The sequence below is a fragment of the Mustela nigripes genome, chromosome 1, assembly GCF_022355385.1.
Source record: "Mustela nigripes isolate SB6536 chromosome 1, MUSNIG.SB6536, whole genome shotgun sequence".
NCBI classification, from domain to species: Eukaryota; Metazoa; Chordata; class Mammalia; order Carnivora; family Mustelidae; genus Mustela; species Mustela nigripes.
Window position 1 is genome coordinate 51,430,560 of NC_081557.1, and position 17,109 is coordinate 51,447,668.

Genomic DNA, 17,109 nt, shown 5'->3' on the forward strand with positions numbered 1-17,109 from the left:
GATTCCATACAAATTTTTGGATTATTTGCTCCAGCTCTTTGAAAAATACCGGTTGAATTTTGATCGGAATGGCATTAAAAGTATAGATTGCTCTAGGCAGTATAGACATTTTAACAATGTTTATTCTTCCGATCCAGTAGAACGTATCAATGAAACTAGAAGCTGGTTTTTTGAAAGAATCAATAAGATCGATAAACCATTGGCTACACTAATCCAAAAGAAAGAGAGAAAGCCCAAATTAATAAAATTATGAATGAAAAAGGAGAGATCACAACTAACACCAAGGAAGTAGAAGCAATCATTAGAAGTTATTATCAGCAATTATATGCCAATAAGCTAAGCAGCCTAGATGAAATAGATGCATTCCTTGAAAACTATAAAGTCCTAAAATTGAACCAGGAAGAAATTGACAACCTGAATAGACCAATATCTAGTAATGTTATTGAAGCAATGATCAAAAACCTCCCAAGAAACAAGAGCCCAGGACCTGATGGATTCCCTGGGAATTCTACCAAACTTTCAAAGAAATAACACCTATTCTCCTAAAGCTGTTTCAAAAAATTGAAGCAGAAGGAAAATTTCCAGACTCTTTCTGTGAAGCCAGCATTACCTTGATCCCCAAACCAGGCAAAGACCCTACCAAAAAGGAGAATTTCAGACCAATATCACTGATGAATATCGATGCTAAGATTCTCAATAAGATCCTAGCAAACAGGATCCAACAGCACATTAAAAAGATTATCCACCATGACCAGGTGGGATTCATTCCTGGGCTACAAGGATGGTTCAACATTCGCAAATCAATCAATGTGATAGAACAAATTAATAAGAGAATAGAGAAGAACCACATGGTCCTCTCAATTGATACAGAAAAAGCATTTGACAAAATCCAGCATCCATTCCTGATTAAAAAACTTCAAAGTATAGGGATAGAGGGAACGTTGCTGACCTTCATAAAATCTATGAAAGATCCACAGCAAATATCATCCTCAAGGGGAAAAAGCTTGCAGCCTTCCCGTTGAGATCAGGAACACGACAAGGAAGCCCACTCTCACCACTCTTGTTGAACATAGTATTGGAAGTCCTAGCAACAGCAACCAGACAACAAAGAGAAATAAAAGGTATCCAAATTGGCAATGAAGAAGTCTAACTCTCTCTCTTTGCAGATGACATGATTCTTTATATGGAAAACCCAAAAGACTCCACCCCCAAACTACAAGAACTCATACAGCAATTCAGCAACGTGGCAGGATACAAAGTCAATGTACAGAAATCAGTGGCTTTCTTATACACTAACAATGACAATACAGAAAGGGAAATTAGAGAATCGATTCCATTTACTATAGCATTAAGAACTATATGATATCTGAGAATGCAAGGTTTTTAATAGAAGGAGGGTGGGGGCAAGAAAATTATTAGCAAAAGAGAAGGATTTTTCCAGGCATGCGGCTTTCTAGGAGTAAAAGCAAGGTCTCTTAGCTTGTGGATTGCCTCATCTTTTTTGTGGGGATAGAGAGGGCCAAAGTTGCAATCTTACTGGCATAGTTTGAAAGATTCTTGGCTGGCCAAATAAGACTGCATTTCTAGAAGAGGTTAGTTTGCGAACTTGGTCTAAGTGACACTATTTGGGGCCTATATTTTGTCTTTTTATTTATTTATTTTTTAAACAAGGATTAAAAACAAGCATTAAACTGTGAGAGGGAGATGCAGATTCCCGGCTGAGCAGGGAGCGGGATGGCCTGGGACTCTGGGAGCATGACCTGAGCGAAGGCAGATGGATAACTGGCTGAGCCACCCAAGTGCCCCTGTTTAAAGGATTTTTGCATCTATATTCATGGGGAATATTGGTTTGTAGTTTTGTTTTCTTATAATCTGCGTGGGTTTGTTATCAGGGTGATACTGGCCATAACGAGTGATTTGGGAAGTGTTTTTTCTTCTGTTTTCTAAAAGGATGTGTGTAGAATTGGAATTATTTCTTAAATGTTTGGTAGAATTTACCAGTGAAGCCACCTGGACCTGAAATTTTCTTTGTGGATTTTGAACTAAGAATTCAGTTCTTTAATAGTTGTGGATTATTGATGTTATCTGCTTCTTGAGTGAGCTTTAGTAATTTATGTCTTTCAAGAATTTGTCCATTTCATTGAAAGGTTAGTCTTTTTAATTTTAGCTCTTCTCTTATTGAATGGGTAGTGTTCTCTAATTTTAGTTCATAATTGCATTTCTATGATAAACATTTTTCATATATTTATTGGTCACTTATGTATTCTTTAAGAAGTGTAAGTTTATTTCTGCCCATTAAAAAAAAAAACTATTTATGTTTACAGAAAACTTGCAGAGATAGTTCAGAGAGTTTTCATTTGACTTTCATCTGGTTTCCCTTAATATTAACCTCTTCTATAACCATGTTACATTTCACATGGTACATTATCAAACCAAGAAGTTGACACTGATACATTACCATTAACTGTGGCCTTTATTCAGGTTTCACCAGTGTTTCCACTCATGTCTTTCTTTTAAATAAATAAACTTTATTTTATAACAATAGTAGATTTATAGAATTATTACAAAGATGGTACAAAGAGTATACCCTATAACCAATTTCTCCTGTTACTAACATTTTACCTTAATGTTTTAGTTAATGCATCTGTACTGATAAATCATCATTCACTAAAATCCATGCTTTCTTCAGATTTCCTTAATTCTCACCTGAAGTTCTTTTCTCTTCTAGGATCCCATGCAGGAACCCATATTACACTTAGTAGACAGGCTTCCTTAGACTCTTCTTAGATGTGAAAATTTCTCAGGCTTTCATTGTTTTTAATGACTTCGACAATTTTGAGGATTACTTATCAGATATTTTATAGAATATCTCCTGATTGGGACTTGTCTGATGTTTTGCCATGGTTAGCCTAGATTCTGATATCCCTTTTTTTGGTTCCAGTATCCAGCCCAGGATACTACACTGTATTTAGTCATGCCTTCCTAGGCTTCTCTGATCTAGGACAGTTTCTCATTCCTTCCTATATTTAAATCACTATTTCTTATAAGTGTTGATATTTACCTGAGTCACTACTTGGTTAAGGTACTGTCCCCCAGGTTTATCCATTATACTCCTTTGGAGTATCCTTTCCATGCTCAATTTTTTTAAAGCAAAATACTAAATCCAGTTTTCATTCCAGTAGAGGGGACTAGTTTCATATTTTTCCCCTCATTTTTAAATGGGATTTCTGTCTTCTTATGTTAAACAGAGGGTAAGGGGAGAAGGAGAGAAGAGAGTATATGTATATGCACATGTTTGCATGTATATTTGTATTTTTCTTAACGTTCTGTGACTTGTCTTTTCATGTTCTTAATGATGTCGTCCAAGGAGCAAAAGTTTAAAAGTCTAATGAAATACAATGTATTTTTTAATGTTATTTTATAGGCAGGGTTTTTTGTTTTCTTTGTAAGAAATGTTTGACCTAAAGTTTTTTTTTAAAGGTTTTATTTATTAGTTTGACAGAGAGAAATCAGAATGGAGAGGCAGCCAGAGAGAGAGAGAGAGAGAGGGAAGCAGGCTCCCCGCTGAGCAGAGAGCCCGATGCGGGGACTCGATCCCAGGACCCTGAGATCATGACCCGAGCCGAAGGCAGCGGCTTAACCCACTGAGCCACCCAGGTGCCCCTGTTTGACCTAAATTTGCATCAATTTCTTCTGTGTTTTGTTAAAGAAATTTTGTAGTTTGGGGCTTGTCATTTAGATCTATGATCCATCTCAAGCTAGTTTCTTTGTACAAGTTCAGTAAGGTTCTTTTTGTTCTATATGAATATACAGTTGATTTAATGGTATTTTCTGGTTTGATTGTTTTGAAATATTTGTCCAAAATTAATTGACCAAATATGTGTTCATCTATTTCTGGATTCTCTGTTTTGTTCTACTGATCTATATGTCTACCTTTCACCAAATACCAAAGTCTCTTACAAATCTGTTGTCTTAATACCAGGTAGGGCAAATCCTCCAGTTTTGTTTGTTTATTTGTTTGTTTTGTTTTTAAATATTTTATTTATTTATTTGACGGACAGAGATCACAAGTGTGCAGAGAGGCAGGCAGAGGGAGAGGGGGAAGCAGGCTCCCCGCAGAGCAGAAAGCCCGGTGCGCGGCTCAATCCCAGGACTCTAGGATCATGACCTGAGCTGAAGGCAGAGGCTTTAACCCACTGAGCCCCCCAGGTGCCCCAAGTCCTCCAGTTTTGTTCATTTTATAAGTTACATGGGTTGTCCATGTTCTTCGTATTTCCAAGTGAATTGAGAATCAGTTTATCCATTTCTTTAAAAAAAAAAAGTCTGTTGCAATTTTGATAAGGATTTGTAGATCAGTTTGTGGAGAATTGCCATCTTAGCAATAATGAGTCTATGAAACATGGCATTTATTTCTTTTATAGACTTTTCTTTAATTCTCCCAATATCTTGCAGCTTTCACTGTAAAGATTTTGGACATCTTTTATAAGAGTTATTCCTAAGTAGTTTATGTGAATTTTGGGGGTCATTCTTGCAAATGGTATTGTTTTTTAATTTTTGTTTGTTTCTTTTTTTTTTCCCATTTTATTTCCTTTCAGTGTTCCAGAATTCATTGTTTCTGCACCACACCCAGTGCTCCATGCAATACGTGACCTCCATAGTACCCACCACCAGGCTCACCCATCCCTCCACCACCCTTCCCTCCAAAACCCTCATTTTATTTCTCAGAGTCCACAGCTTTACCTGTTTGTTGCTAGTAGGAAAGAATACAGTTCTTACTAATTTATTAACCTAGTATCTTGCAGTCTTGCTCTATTTACTTTTTAGTTCTCAAGAGTTATTTTGTATGTTTATTGAGATTTTCTGTGTAAACAACCATACCTACAAACTTGGACTGCCTTGTGTGCTTTATTTTTTAATTTTTCTGACTTATTTCTATAGCTAGAACATAACAATACAATATTGAATAAAGGTGATACAAGTAGAAATCCTTTCTTTGTTCCTGTTCATGGGGGAAATGATTCCTCCTTTCTTAATCAAGCATAATGATAGTAATACCTTTATTGGTGTTAGGAAGTTCCCTCTTATTCCTAGTTTCTGAGAGTTTTTATCATGAATGGATGTTGAATTTTGTTAGATCCTTTTTCTGAATTTATTGAAATAATCATGTGATTTTTCTCATTGATTCTCTGTAATTTCAGATGTTTAACATTACATTTCTGGAATAAACCTGAATTGGGTACAGTATATACTCTTTTTTTGTATCTTGCTGGATTTAAAAATCCTTGAAATTATTTCATGCTATATTTATTAGTGATGTTGAAATATAGTGTTTTTTCTTTTTTAAATTTTTTTTATTTATTTGACTGCCATCACAAGTGGGCAGAGAGGCAGGTAGAGAGAGGGGGAAGCAGGCTCCCTGCTGAGCAGAGACTTGATGTGGGGCTTGGTCCCAGGACCCCGAGATCATGACCTGAGCTGAAGGCAGAGGCTCAACCCACTCAGCCACTCAGGCACCCTGAAATACAGTGTTTTAAATTATTTTATCAGATTGGTAGTAGGATTACTGTAGCCTGCTCAAATTATTTGATCAGTGTTCCTTTTTCCTATCCCATCTTGACCAGAAGCAGAAGTGTCTGCTTTTAATATTTTCTAGTCCTCTGTTGAGATTTCATCTTTTTATTCATTATGAGAGTATTTACTTTTTCTGGGACTTGACTGAGACGTCTTATCTTTTTACTCATTATAAGAATATTTTACTTTTTCTCACTCAGCATATTTATAATAGTGGCTTTAAAGTCTTTGTATGGTAATTCTAACATCTCTGTTATCTTAGGGTTGGCATATGGTGATTGTCTTTTCCCTAGAGAGTAACATTTTCCTGGCTCTTCATATATTGGGTAGTACTGTATAGTATCCTGGACAATGTGAATGTAATTTTGTGGAATGTCTGGATTTTGTTACTTTCCTCTGAAGAACATTGATGTTTTCATTTTAGTAGGTAATCAGCTTGGTTAGGCTCAAACTGTCATTCCTGCAATGGACCTTGGCTCAGATTTCATTCAGTTCAGTACTTTTACCTTTAGGCCCAGCAGCTTTCTGTTTGCCTCATACATGTATGGTTTATGATTCAGAGATTCATATTGAATTTAAACAGAATCTGGGTGTCCGTTTTCTGGCTTCCTCCATTCTGGTGGCCTTGATTGTGTGATCTCTTTTCCCCTGGTTCCCCTGGCCAGACTGATGGTTGTCTTTCATTGGAGTTTGACTGCAGCCACCCTCAGTACAAAGCTACAGAAAAGAGGAAATTCATACTTTGTGTTGGTTGCTTGCACCAGGTTCTGAGTCTCTCCACAATTTACTTGTCACTGATCAATCTCCAGAATCCTCAGGTAGTAGTTTTTTGTAATTTAATTAGAGTCTGGAACTATTACTTATGGGAGGACCGGTTTGTTAGGGGCTCATTCTCTTATAGCGGAAGTAGAACTTACGTATTTTTTTTTTTAAGATTTTATTTATTTATTTGAGAGAGAGAGAGAGACAGAGTGAGAGCACATGAGAGGGGAGGTCAGAGGGAGAAGCAGATTTCCCGTGGAGCTGGGAGCCTATGTGGAACTTGATCCCAGATCTCTGGGATCATGACCTGAGCTGAAGGCAGTCACTTAACCAACTGAGCCCCCCAGGGACCCAATGTATGTATGTTTTATTATTATATATCTTTTGCTTTATCTTCCTAGCTGGATCTGGGTTCTAGGCCTTATATTGCCACTGAGTCTATGAAATTAATGGGTTGGATTAAGTATTTTCTAAGGAAATATTTTCCCTTTCTTAGTGGTTGAGAAGGTGTAAGTGCAATAGAAAGAACCTACAAATGACATTTAAAAGCAAATTTGTTCTCATAGGACAACTGCCATAGTTCATAGCTTTTCCCCAGATTGTTAATTATTTCCAGGTTTTGTGGGAAAACTAATATAGATGAATGTTCCCTAAGCCACCATTCTCAAACTTTTTGGTCTCAAGACTCCTTTATGCTCTTAAAAATTATTAAGACCTCAAAGAACTTAGCATATATCTGTTGATGATGCCTAGGCTAATAAAAGACAGATGGATTCTCACATTTATTTCTGCAATCAATCTGTTGTGATACCACAAATCTTAGAGACTCTGGAAAACTCTGCTGTATAGTTATGAGAAAATGAGAGTGAAAAAGGGAGATAACAGCTTAGTAGTATTATGAAAATATTTTTGATCTCACAGATGCTGAAATGGTCTCAGAAATTCTCATGGTTTCCTGGACCATGTTTTGAGAACATTTTGTCTAAGACTTTTTAGCTCCAGTGTGATCTAAAGAAAATTGCTTCCTTTAGTACAAATTAGTCTGTCATTCTGAAATGAATCTTTAACATTGCCCATCATTGTCTTTGTAAAGACCCACAAATAGGAATGTGTGTGCTTGCAAATAGATGAAACTGTGATTTTCGGAACAGATACATGTTGTATAAAAACACCAAAATTCAGTTAACAGTGATCCATTGGAGATGCACATGTGACATTAACTAGGAGTAAACAGATAAATAGAACACAGAAACTCATTAGAAGATACTTATAGAACGTTAAGGTCTTTGAGCTCTTGTGTTAGATGCATTGGAAAGGAAGCAGAACCAGATCCCACTTGGGCAGGTTTGTTTACTCCTCAGAAATTAGAGCCAACCATCCTGGTTTTGAATGACTTGATACATTTCTGTAAGTGGGCCAGTTTCTGCACATGGACCATAACACAAACACACTGTAAACAAGCCTTCCTGTATTAGTTTAGTCTTTAGATTAACTTGTACCCTTTGTTCTTTGATTCTAGAAAATATTTCCCAATTTGACTGTATACCCTGGAATAGAACAGATTAACCCTCTAAGTAGGCAGATCTCTGTGTTCTGTGAAAAGTTGTTTTCCTGTTTTTTGTTTTTTTTCTTGACCAGGTAGAATTCAGTTTGGATATTTTATGGAGAAATTGAAGTTATGAAAATTGAACACTTCTTTATGGGAAAAGATTGCTCCTGAAGAATTTACATATTTTTTCTCTAGGTTATATAAAAACACACTAGAGTGTCATGATCATGCTGTTGAATTACTAAAGAAACCCAAATTGTTTCTTGATTTCTTTTTCTTTAATGATAAACAAACTCACTGACTTTGGTCTTTGTTTTTACAGTGGGTCGATAGGGCAAAATGGCTTTTTTCTCTATTAGACCCAAGCTCGTAGAAAGCAGATACCATTTCTCATTCATTTAGAAGCACATAGTATGCCCTTCATAAATGTTTGCTTTGTTCAAGAAAAATTGCTTAGGAATGTTTCATATTTCATAGAGTTTTCCAGTCAAATATAATAAAGATGATTGGAAATAAGCTTTTGTGCTTGTTTTCTTGGCTTGAATGTCTTTAACAGATGATCAAGCCATCTGTTTAGAATCAGTATTTCAGCGATGAGGAAGAAAGCATTTTGGGTGAGAAACAATAGCTATAAAGTACTTTCCACACAACTGCCAAGTCATTTTCCATGCCTGTTGCTTCAACAAGGCCATACCATTACTCATCTCACTGAGTGCCCTTGCTTCTTCAATATTTGTGAGTCAGATAGAGATGCTGACTTTCACCTTTTCAAGTTTCTTACCTGCCTGATAAACCTATTTAGTTTATTTATTGAAAATAATTTTTTTCTCATTACAATTTTAATTAATATTTGTTTTAGGAAGGAGATAATTTACTAGGTATGACCAAATATTACTGTTTGGTTAAGATTTATGTCATGGAAAATCATGTAAAGTATATTATTGACACTTGATAAAGACCAGGAGACAAGGGCAAACACATTCACAGGACAGTAATTGTGTGTGCATGCAAACATGTGCAAGCACATATATGTATATATACATATACATATGTGTGTGTGTGTGTGTGTGTGTGTGTGTGTGTGTGTGTGTGTGAAATCCTGAAATCAGGATTTCAGATTTTATCTGGAGGAAAATTTTGGCCCCTAAAGGTGTTTGGATAAAAATCGAGTCTGAGTAAAATTTAGATGATTTTATTTCTTTTTTCCCAGTCTGATAGTTTCTATTTCCTTTTCTTATTGTGTTGCATAGTTAGGTTTTTCAGTACATGTTTCACAGAGTGGTGGAAAGGGACAGCCGTGCCTTGTTCTCCAGTATAGGGAGAAAGCATCTGGTTCACTGCCATTAAGTGTGGACAATCCCCAATGTAAATTTTGACTTTATGATAGTATGAAAATGATACATATCCAGTAGAAACTGTACTTCAAATTTTGAATTTTGATCTTTTTCCAAGCTAGCAATATATATGATGCTAGGGATGATGCCTGGTTACAGTAACAGATCACAGTTGTCAGCCATGTGATCATGAGGGGAACAACTGATAATACTTATAACCATTCTGTACCCATGCAACCACCTGTTTTTCACTTTCACTACAGTATTTAATAAATTATATGATATATTTAATACTTTATTATAAAACAGTTTTGTGTTAGATGATTTTGCTCAACTGTAGATTAATATAAGTGTTCTGAGAACACATAAGGTAGGCTGGGCTAAGCTGTGGTGTTCATTAGATTAGGTGTATTAAATGTATTTCAACTTAAAATATTTTTAACCTATTATGGGTATATTGGGGCATAACCCCATCATAAATTGTTGTTGGCTGTAGGTTTTCTGGCAAATATTTTTTACAAGTTGAGGAAGTTTTCCTTTATTCTTAGTTTGCTGAGAATTTTTATCATAAATGGGTGTTGAATTTTGTCATATGCTTTTTTGGCATGTATTGATATGATTATATATATGACTTTTCTTTTTTGCCTGGTTTATATGGTGAATTTCACTGATTACTGAATGTTCAGCCTGCCTTGCGTACATGGAATAAATTCCATTTGGCTATGGTGTATAATTCTTCTCATACATTGTTGGATTTGATTTGCTCCTATTTTATTGATGAATTTGCATCTGTGTGTATGAGAGATTGGTCTGTAATTTTCCTTTCTAGTGATGTCTTTGTTTGATTTTGGTATTAGGGTGATGCTGGCCTCCTAGAATGAGTTAGGAAGTTCTTCTATATTTTGAAAGTGAACTCTTTCAAAATAGAATTTTTTTTCTATTTTTTATTTCTATAAACAAATAACAAAAAAGAATTAGTGTTATTTATATGTTTGGTAAAATTCACCAGTGAAACCATCTGGGCCTCGTACTTTACATTTTAAAAGGCTATTAGTTATTAATTTAATTATTTCATATATAAGCCCTTTCAGATTATTTTTCGTAACATGGGTTTTAGTAGGTTGTCTTTAAGGAATTGGTCCATTTCATCTAATTTACCAAATTTGTGGCCACTGAGTTGTTTATAGTATTCTTTAATTATTCTTTCAGTGCCCATGGGATCAGTTGTGATGGCTTCTCTTTCATTCTTCATAATATTAATTTGTCTTTTCTCTTTTTCTTGGTTAGCCTGGCTAGAATTTTATCAAAGCTATCGGCCTTTTCAAAAAGCCAGCTTTTGATTTTATTTATTTTGTGATTTTCTCCATTTTATTTATTCTCTTTGGGGGTTCATTAACTTCTCAAATTTGTAGATGTATTTCTTTGCCTAATTTGGGAAGTTTTTCATCATCGTTTCTGTGAGTACTTTTTCACTTCTGCTTTATTTCTTTTCTCCTCCCTGTACTGGATTTTACAAATATTAGGTCTTTTTATATAATTGCACAGATCCTGAGACTGTTTTTGTTTTGTTTTCTTTACACTTGATCTTAGCCAAAAGGCCGAGAAGTGATAAACAACACTCTGTTTTCTCTCTCTTGTTTAAACTGGGTGGTTTCTGTTGCTCTGTTTTCAGCTTAAAGATTCTTTTCTCTGTCTCCTACATTCTGCTGTTCAGCTTATTCACTAAGTTTTTTATTCAAGATATTTTCAGCCCTAAAATTTCCTTTTTTGGGGGGTACCTGGGTGGCTCATTTGGTTGGATGACTCCCTTCGGCTCTGATCTTGATCCTGGAGTCCTGGGATCGAGTCCCACATCGGGCTCCCAGCTCCACGGGAGTCTGCCTCTCCCTCTGACCTTCTCCTTGCTCATGCTCTCTCTCACTGTCTCTCTCAAATAAATAAATAAAATATTTTAAAAATAAAATAAAATAAAAATCAAATTTCCTCTTTTTCTTTGAACTGGAGGGGATTATGCTAAGTGAAATAAAATTTCCATTTAATTCTTTTTTATATATTCAGTTTCTTGACTGAGACTTTGTATTTCTTTATCAAGATGTTCTTTTTTTGTTTGTTTGTTTGTTTCATGGATGTTCTTAATTGTTATTGAAGCACTTTTATGATAGCTGCTCCCAGGTCTTTGTCAGATCATTGTAACATGTCTGTCATCTCAGTATTGGTATCTCTCTCTTTTTTAAAGATTTTATTTATTTGTGAGAGACAGCACAAGCAGGGGCAGAAGGAGAGGGAGAAGCAGACTCCCTGCTGAGTAGAGAGCAGGATGTGGGGCTCAATCCCAGGACCCTGGGATCATGACGTAAAGACAGACGCTTAACTGACTGAGCCACCCAAGTGCCCCTCAGTATTGGTATCTCATAATTATCCTTTTTCATTTCTTTGACATCTTTCTGGTTCTTGGTATATTAAATTATTTTTTTAAATAAATTTTCTATTTTCCTTTCATTAGTCCACCCCCCAGTGATTTATTTATTTATTTACTTGACAGAGATAAAGAGAGAGCACAAGTAGGCAGAGAGGCAGGTAGAGAGAGAGAGGGGGTCCCATGACCCTGAGATCATGACCTGAGCTGAAGGCAGAGGCTTAGCTCACTGAGCCACCCAGGTGCCCCTATTAAATTATTCTTAATTGAGACTTGTACATTTTGGATATGATGTTATGAGTCTCTAGATATTATTGAAACCTCTTTGATCTGGCTTTTTCTGACACCTCTTTCTCTGATAGGGAAGGGAGAGATACTATCTCTTACTGCCACGTGTGTATAAAAGTTCAGGTTCCTCACGCAGCTTCCATTGACACCCAAGTGGCAGGAGTGTGGGGGAGGGCATCCTTACTTTTGAGCAGGACTGGGAGTTCCCACTCTCCACTAGGCCTTCACTGCTACTGACCTGGCTAAGTGGTGTGGGAATACTTTGATATTGTTCCCCATATGGCCTCCACTGATAGCATGCTGAATAGGCTAGCCTCATTAACACTGTGTAGTAAGGAAAGTTCTTACTCTCCACTAAGCCTCCTCTGGTATCACTCAGCTGGGAGGGAGAGGATTATCTCATTATTTTTGTAAATCCAGGCTCCACTTGTGCTGTCCATTGATACTGTGGATGGTTATCACCTGAAAGGTGTGAAAGCCCCAGGTCCCTGGTTACCTTTCTCTGAAATCTGTGGGATATTAGAGCACCTTGGTTGCATCCATGTTGTAGCATTCATCACTGTTTCATTTCTTTTATTGCAAGGTAATATTCCTTTGTATGGATGTACCACATTTTGTTTTGGTTCATCAGATGTTGGACATTTGAATTGATTCCTCCATTTGGTTATTATAAATAATGCTGTTATGAAAATTCATATTCAGGTTTTTGTATGGACATATTTTTAGTTCCCTTGGGTGTGTACCTAGCAGCAGAATTTCTGGGTACTGTGGTATCTCTATGTTTAAGTTTTTGAGACCTCCATTTTTTTTTAAATGTATTTTTGTCTTAATTATATTGTGATCTCGGGAAAGAGTCCTGAGATATTTTGTAGTGCTTTTTGAATTTGTTTTTTAAGATTTTGTTTATTTATTTGACAGACAGAGATCACAAGTAGGTAGAGAGACAGGCAGAGAGAGAAAGAGGAGGAAGTAGGCTCCCTGATGAGCAGAGAGCCCGATGCAGGACAGGTAGGTAGAGAGGCAGGCAGAGAGAGAGGAGGAAGCAGGCTCCCTGCGGAGCAGAGAGCCCGACGTGGGGCTCGATCCCAGGACCCTGAGATCATGACCTGAGCTGAAGGCAGAGGCTTAACCCACTGAGCCACCCAGGCACTCCTGCTTTTTGGATTCTTAGAAACACCTGTCCCCAGACTTCAGGTTTATTCTCTGCTTGTATCTGTGTTCTTTCTATTAAAATGGCCGGTGCTGATAATTAAGTTATTCAAGAGATCTTTAAATTAGATGAATATTAAAGTGCTTTACATCATTATTAATTTGGAGACACTGTGAATGTATAATTATTCATAGTCATGACTTTCATAGTCATAAATTTACCTGTGCTTTTTAATTATTTAGAGAAAACAAAGTGAGTGCTTGCAATTAAAAATTTTGGTGCTTCGAAATGAACTGGAAAGACAGAAGAAAGCTTTGGGACGGGAGGTGGCATTACTGCATAAGCAACAAATTGCATTACAGGACAAAGGTGAGTAAAAATACCATACAAACAGCCTAACCTCTACATTCAGTTTTCCTTTTTCATTCTCCAGAGGCTCAAATAGTCATCTTTGTACAAATACGGTGATATGATTCTAAAAAATTTTTGTAAGTATTTTGAAGGTGATACAGAAGGGTGTACAAAGATACACACACATACACCCACACAATATTTGAAAATTTCAAAATGAGCACACTTATGTAGGCAGCATCTCCACTGGGAAACAGGGCACTACAAGGAGCCCAGAATCTCAGAAGATTCCTCGTGTTCCCTTCTGCTTAGGATATTTCCAGCCAGACTAACCACTACCTTGACTTATTACACCAAAATCAGTTTTGCTTCATCTTAAACTTTATGCAAATAAAATCATATAATATGTACATTTTATGTGCTGACTTCTGTTCAATATTTTGTTTTTAAGTTTCATCCTAACCTGCATGTTCTATAGTCTTAGTTCATTCTTACTGCCCATAGTATTCAATTGTACAAATATATATATGAATTTATTAATTCTGGCTTTTGGCAATTTCTAGTTTGGAAGTATTAGCTAATGCTTCCACGAGCTTTCTCATACATGCTTTTTAATGAAGATTTTTTATGCATTTCTGTTGGATATAAACTTAGGAGCAGAATTATATAGTTACAAGATAGGCATATTTTCAGCTTTAGTAAATTATGTTGAAAAGTTTTCCAATGTGCTTGTGCCCATTTTACCTCCTCTCCACCCAGCAGTGTATCAGCTCTCTTGTCCTGTGTCATTGGTGGCACTTGAAACTTTCGTTCTTTTGTATTTTAGCCTTTCTAGTGGGTATGTTGTAGTATCTCCTCGCAGTTTTAATTTTGATGTCCCTGAAAACTAATGAAGTTGAACACTATTTTATGTTTCTTGCTGACTGGGATACACTCCTTTATGAAGTACCTGTTGAAGTTTTCCTGCCAGGACCTTCTCACCTGCCTCCTCCCAGCTTTTTTGTGGGGGGAGAGGGTCGGTAGTTCTTTATATGTTATAGATAAGGTTTCTTTGTTTGAAATATACATTTAAAAATGTATTCTCCCATTCTGTGGTTTGCCAGTTCATTCTGTTTGGTTTTTGTTTAAGATTTTTATTTATTCATTTGAGAGAGAGAGACAAAACACAAGCAGGGAGGAGAGGCAGAGGGAGAAGCAGGTTCCCCACTGGGCTGGGAGCCCAATGTGGGACTCAATCCCAGGAGCCCAGGATCATGACCTGAGCCAAAGGCAGGCCCTTAACTGACTGAGCCACCTAGGCACCCTTTCTTTAATGATACCTTTACATGAATAGAAGTTCCATTTTATCAATCTTTCCTTTTATAGTTAAGATTTTTTATGTCCAGTTTAGGAAATATTTGCTGCTTTTAATGTCATAAAGGTGTTATTCTATATTTTTTGAAGTGCTTTACTATTTTACTTTTTACATTTATATTTGTAATTCATCAGGATTTTTTTGTGTGTGTATGATGTTAATAAGATTCATTTTTTCATACAAATATTCAATTGACCCACTACCATTTACTGGAAACCTTTCTCCCTGCACTGCAGGCTCACTTTTGTCATAAACTGGTGGCCATGTACTTACCTGTCTGTTGCAGGCCCCCTGTTCCGTGGATCCATTTGCCTGTTCCTTTGCCATTATCTCACTGTTCTCATTTCTCTCGTGTTATAATTGGTCTTTATATCTGTTAAAGTTCTTCCCCTTACTTGTTACTTTTCAAGATCACCTTTCTTCATCTTTGCAAGGATGAAAATCTACTTTTTCGTTTTTATAGTTGTGCCTGTTCTGGACATTTCATATAGAGTCTGTGGCCATTAGCATGACCAATAACTGGCTTATTCCTATCCTTTTGCATTTTCATATGGTTCTACACAGAAAAGGAAATCTGGCTAGTATTTTGATTGGGCCTACATTTAATATATTTATCAATACAATTGGGGATAATGGATATCTTTACAATATTGAGTCTTACAACCCAAGAAAATGGTATATTCCTTTGTTTATTAAATCTTTACAAAACATGATTAAGATAAACTAATTGTTAGTACATGGATGTTTCCCATAATTCATTGAATTTATTTCTATTTTTTGATGTTTTATTATACTATTATAAATGTTTAAATTTTATGTTCTCCTTCTTGCTGATGTGTAGAAATAGAACTCATTGTTTTAAAGTGGTATTGATTTTTATTATATGTGCAGATTCCTACATCACATCCTGACTTAGCATGACTTACAATGTCATGTCAGTCTGAATGTTTCAGCTGTAAAAAAACTTTTAGTTTCTTAAATATGCTTCAGTCTATCTTGCCTGCATTTAAGCCACTGTTTAAATGTTACATTCCCCAGGAAATTTTTCACTGGCTCCCTTTCCCTTCTCCTGCCTCTGCCCCCTTGGTTAGATGTACTACCATGTGTTTCCGTAGCATCCTGTATCCATTATAGCATTGTTAATTATTAGTTTATCCCTTCCTCTAGGCACTAAGATCTCTGAGGGGAGACATTGCCTGTGTGCTGTGTGAAAAACTTATATTCTTCGGGCATGGTACAGTGCCTGGACTCAGTAAGCATTGAATGAATATTTATTGAATGAATGATTCATATTCATGGTTGTCAGTCTAATGTCGTGGCTTATTGCCAAAGAATAAAGACTTCTGTACCTTCTAGCTTAGCATTGGGAAAACTGATACTATCATGTGAAACACTATAGAAAAAAATACTATATATTGTTTGGCAGTGGTTGTTAAAGCTATCTGTGCTGCAACACAGCTTGCATATTGATTTTGAGACATGAGAGTCTGATGGGATAATGCCACTTAAATCGTGAGACATTGTGAGCAGAGTCTATTTCCACAGTCTCTATTGAGTGACTCCAGATAACTAGGTAGCTGTCTTCTCCTCTGTAGCAAGACTTAGTTCTTATGATGGTGTGGAATTTTTATTATATTCAAATTGCCTGTTACCTGTAGCATGTATTTCTGCACATCTTTTTGTAGGGTCATCAGTTTTTAAAATGAGAACACTATAGCATTTTAGAGGGGTTCAGGGCATTTGCCATTTTCTAAAAAGAGAAGTAATAATACTGATAGCTATAATGTTTCAGTTGCCATATTACCACTATATATATATATAATGATGTTATTTAATCACCACAATAATTCTGTGAGGTAAGTACTATTATTATTGAAATTTTATAGTTAGGGTCAGAGATATTAAATACCTTTCTTAAGTTCACACGGCTAGTGACAGGTGATGTTAGGATTCAGATCTATTGGTTCTAAAACTCTCATTGTATAATACTGTATAATACCACATTTTACCAAAGATATGCTAAGTAAAGCCTGTGGAATGTATATTATTAACAGCATATGGTAAAAGGATAGGGAGAGTTCTGTTATGTTCTCAATTGTGTTTTTTCTTATAATGATAGAGTGAAGTCCCCGGAAGTCTGTCATCAGCCTGTAAACAGATGGAATGAGAAACAGTGATTTCTATCCCATTTAAAAGACTGAGTGTCAGAGTGCCTGGGTGACTCAGTAGGTTAAGCGTCTGCCTTCAGCTCCAGTCATGGACCTGGGGTCTTGGGATTGAGCCCAGCATCGGGCTCCCTGCTCATCAGGGAGCTTGCTTCTCCCTCTGTCTAAT

General features: G+C 36.3%; 1 protein-coding gene across 5 annotated transcripts in view; it reads left to right on the top strand.

The window, feature by feature from the left end:
* The window catches only part of UVRAG (UV radiation resistance associated), a 301,403-nt gene that overhangs the window by 140,104 nt on the left and 144,190 nt on the right, over positions 1-17,109 (top strand). For all 5 annotated transcript variants that reach the window (XM_059411138.1, XM_059411155.1, XM_059411145.1 and 2 more), the window contains one exon: positions 13,313-13,439. In XM_059411138.1, coding sequence (XP_059267121.1) covers positions 13,313-13,439 — 127 coding nt within the window. The remainder of the gene's footprint in view (positions 1-13,312; positions 13,440-17,109) is intronic.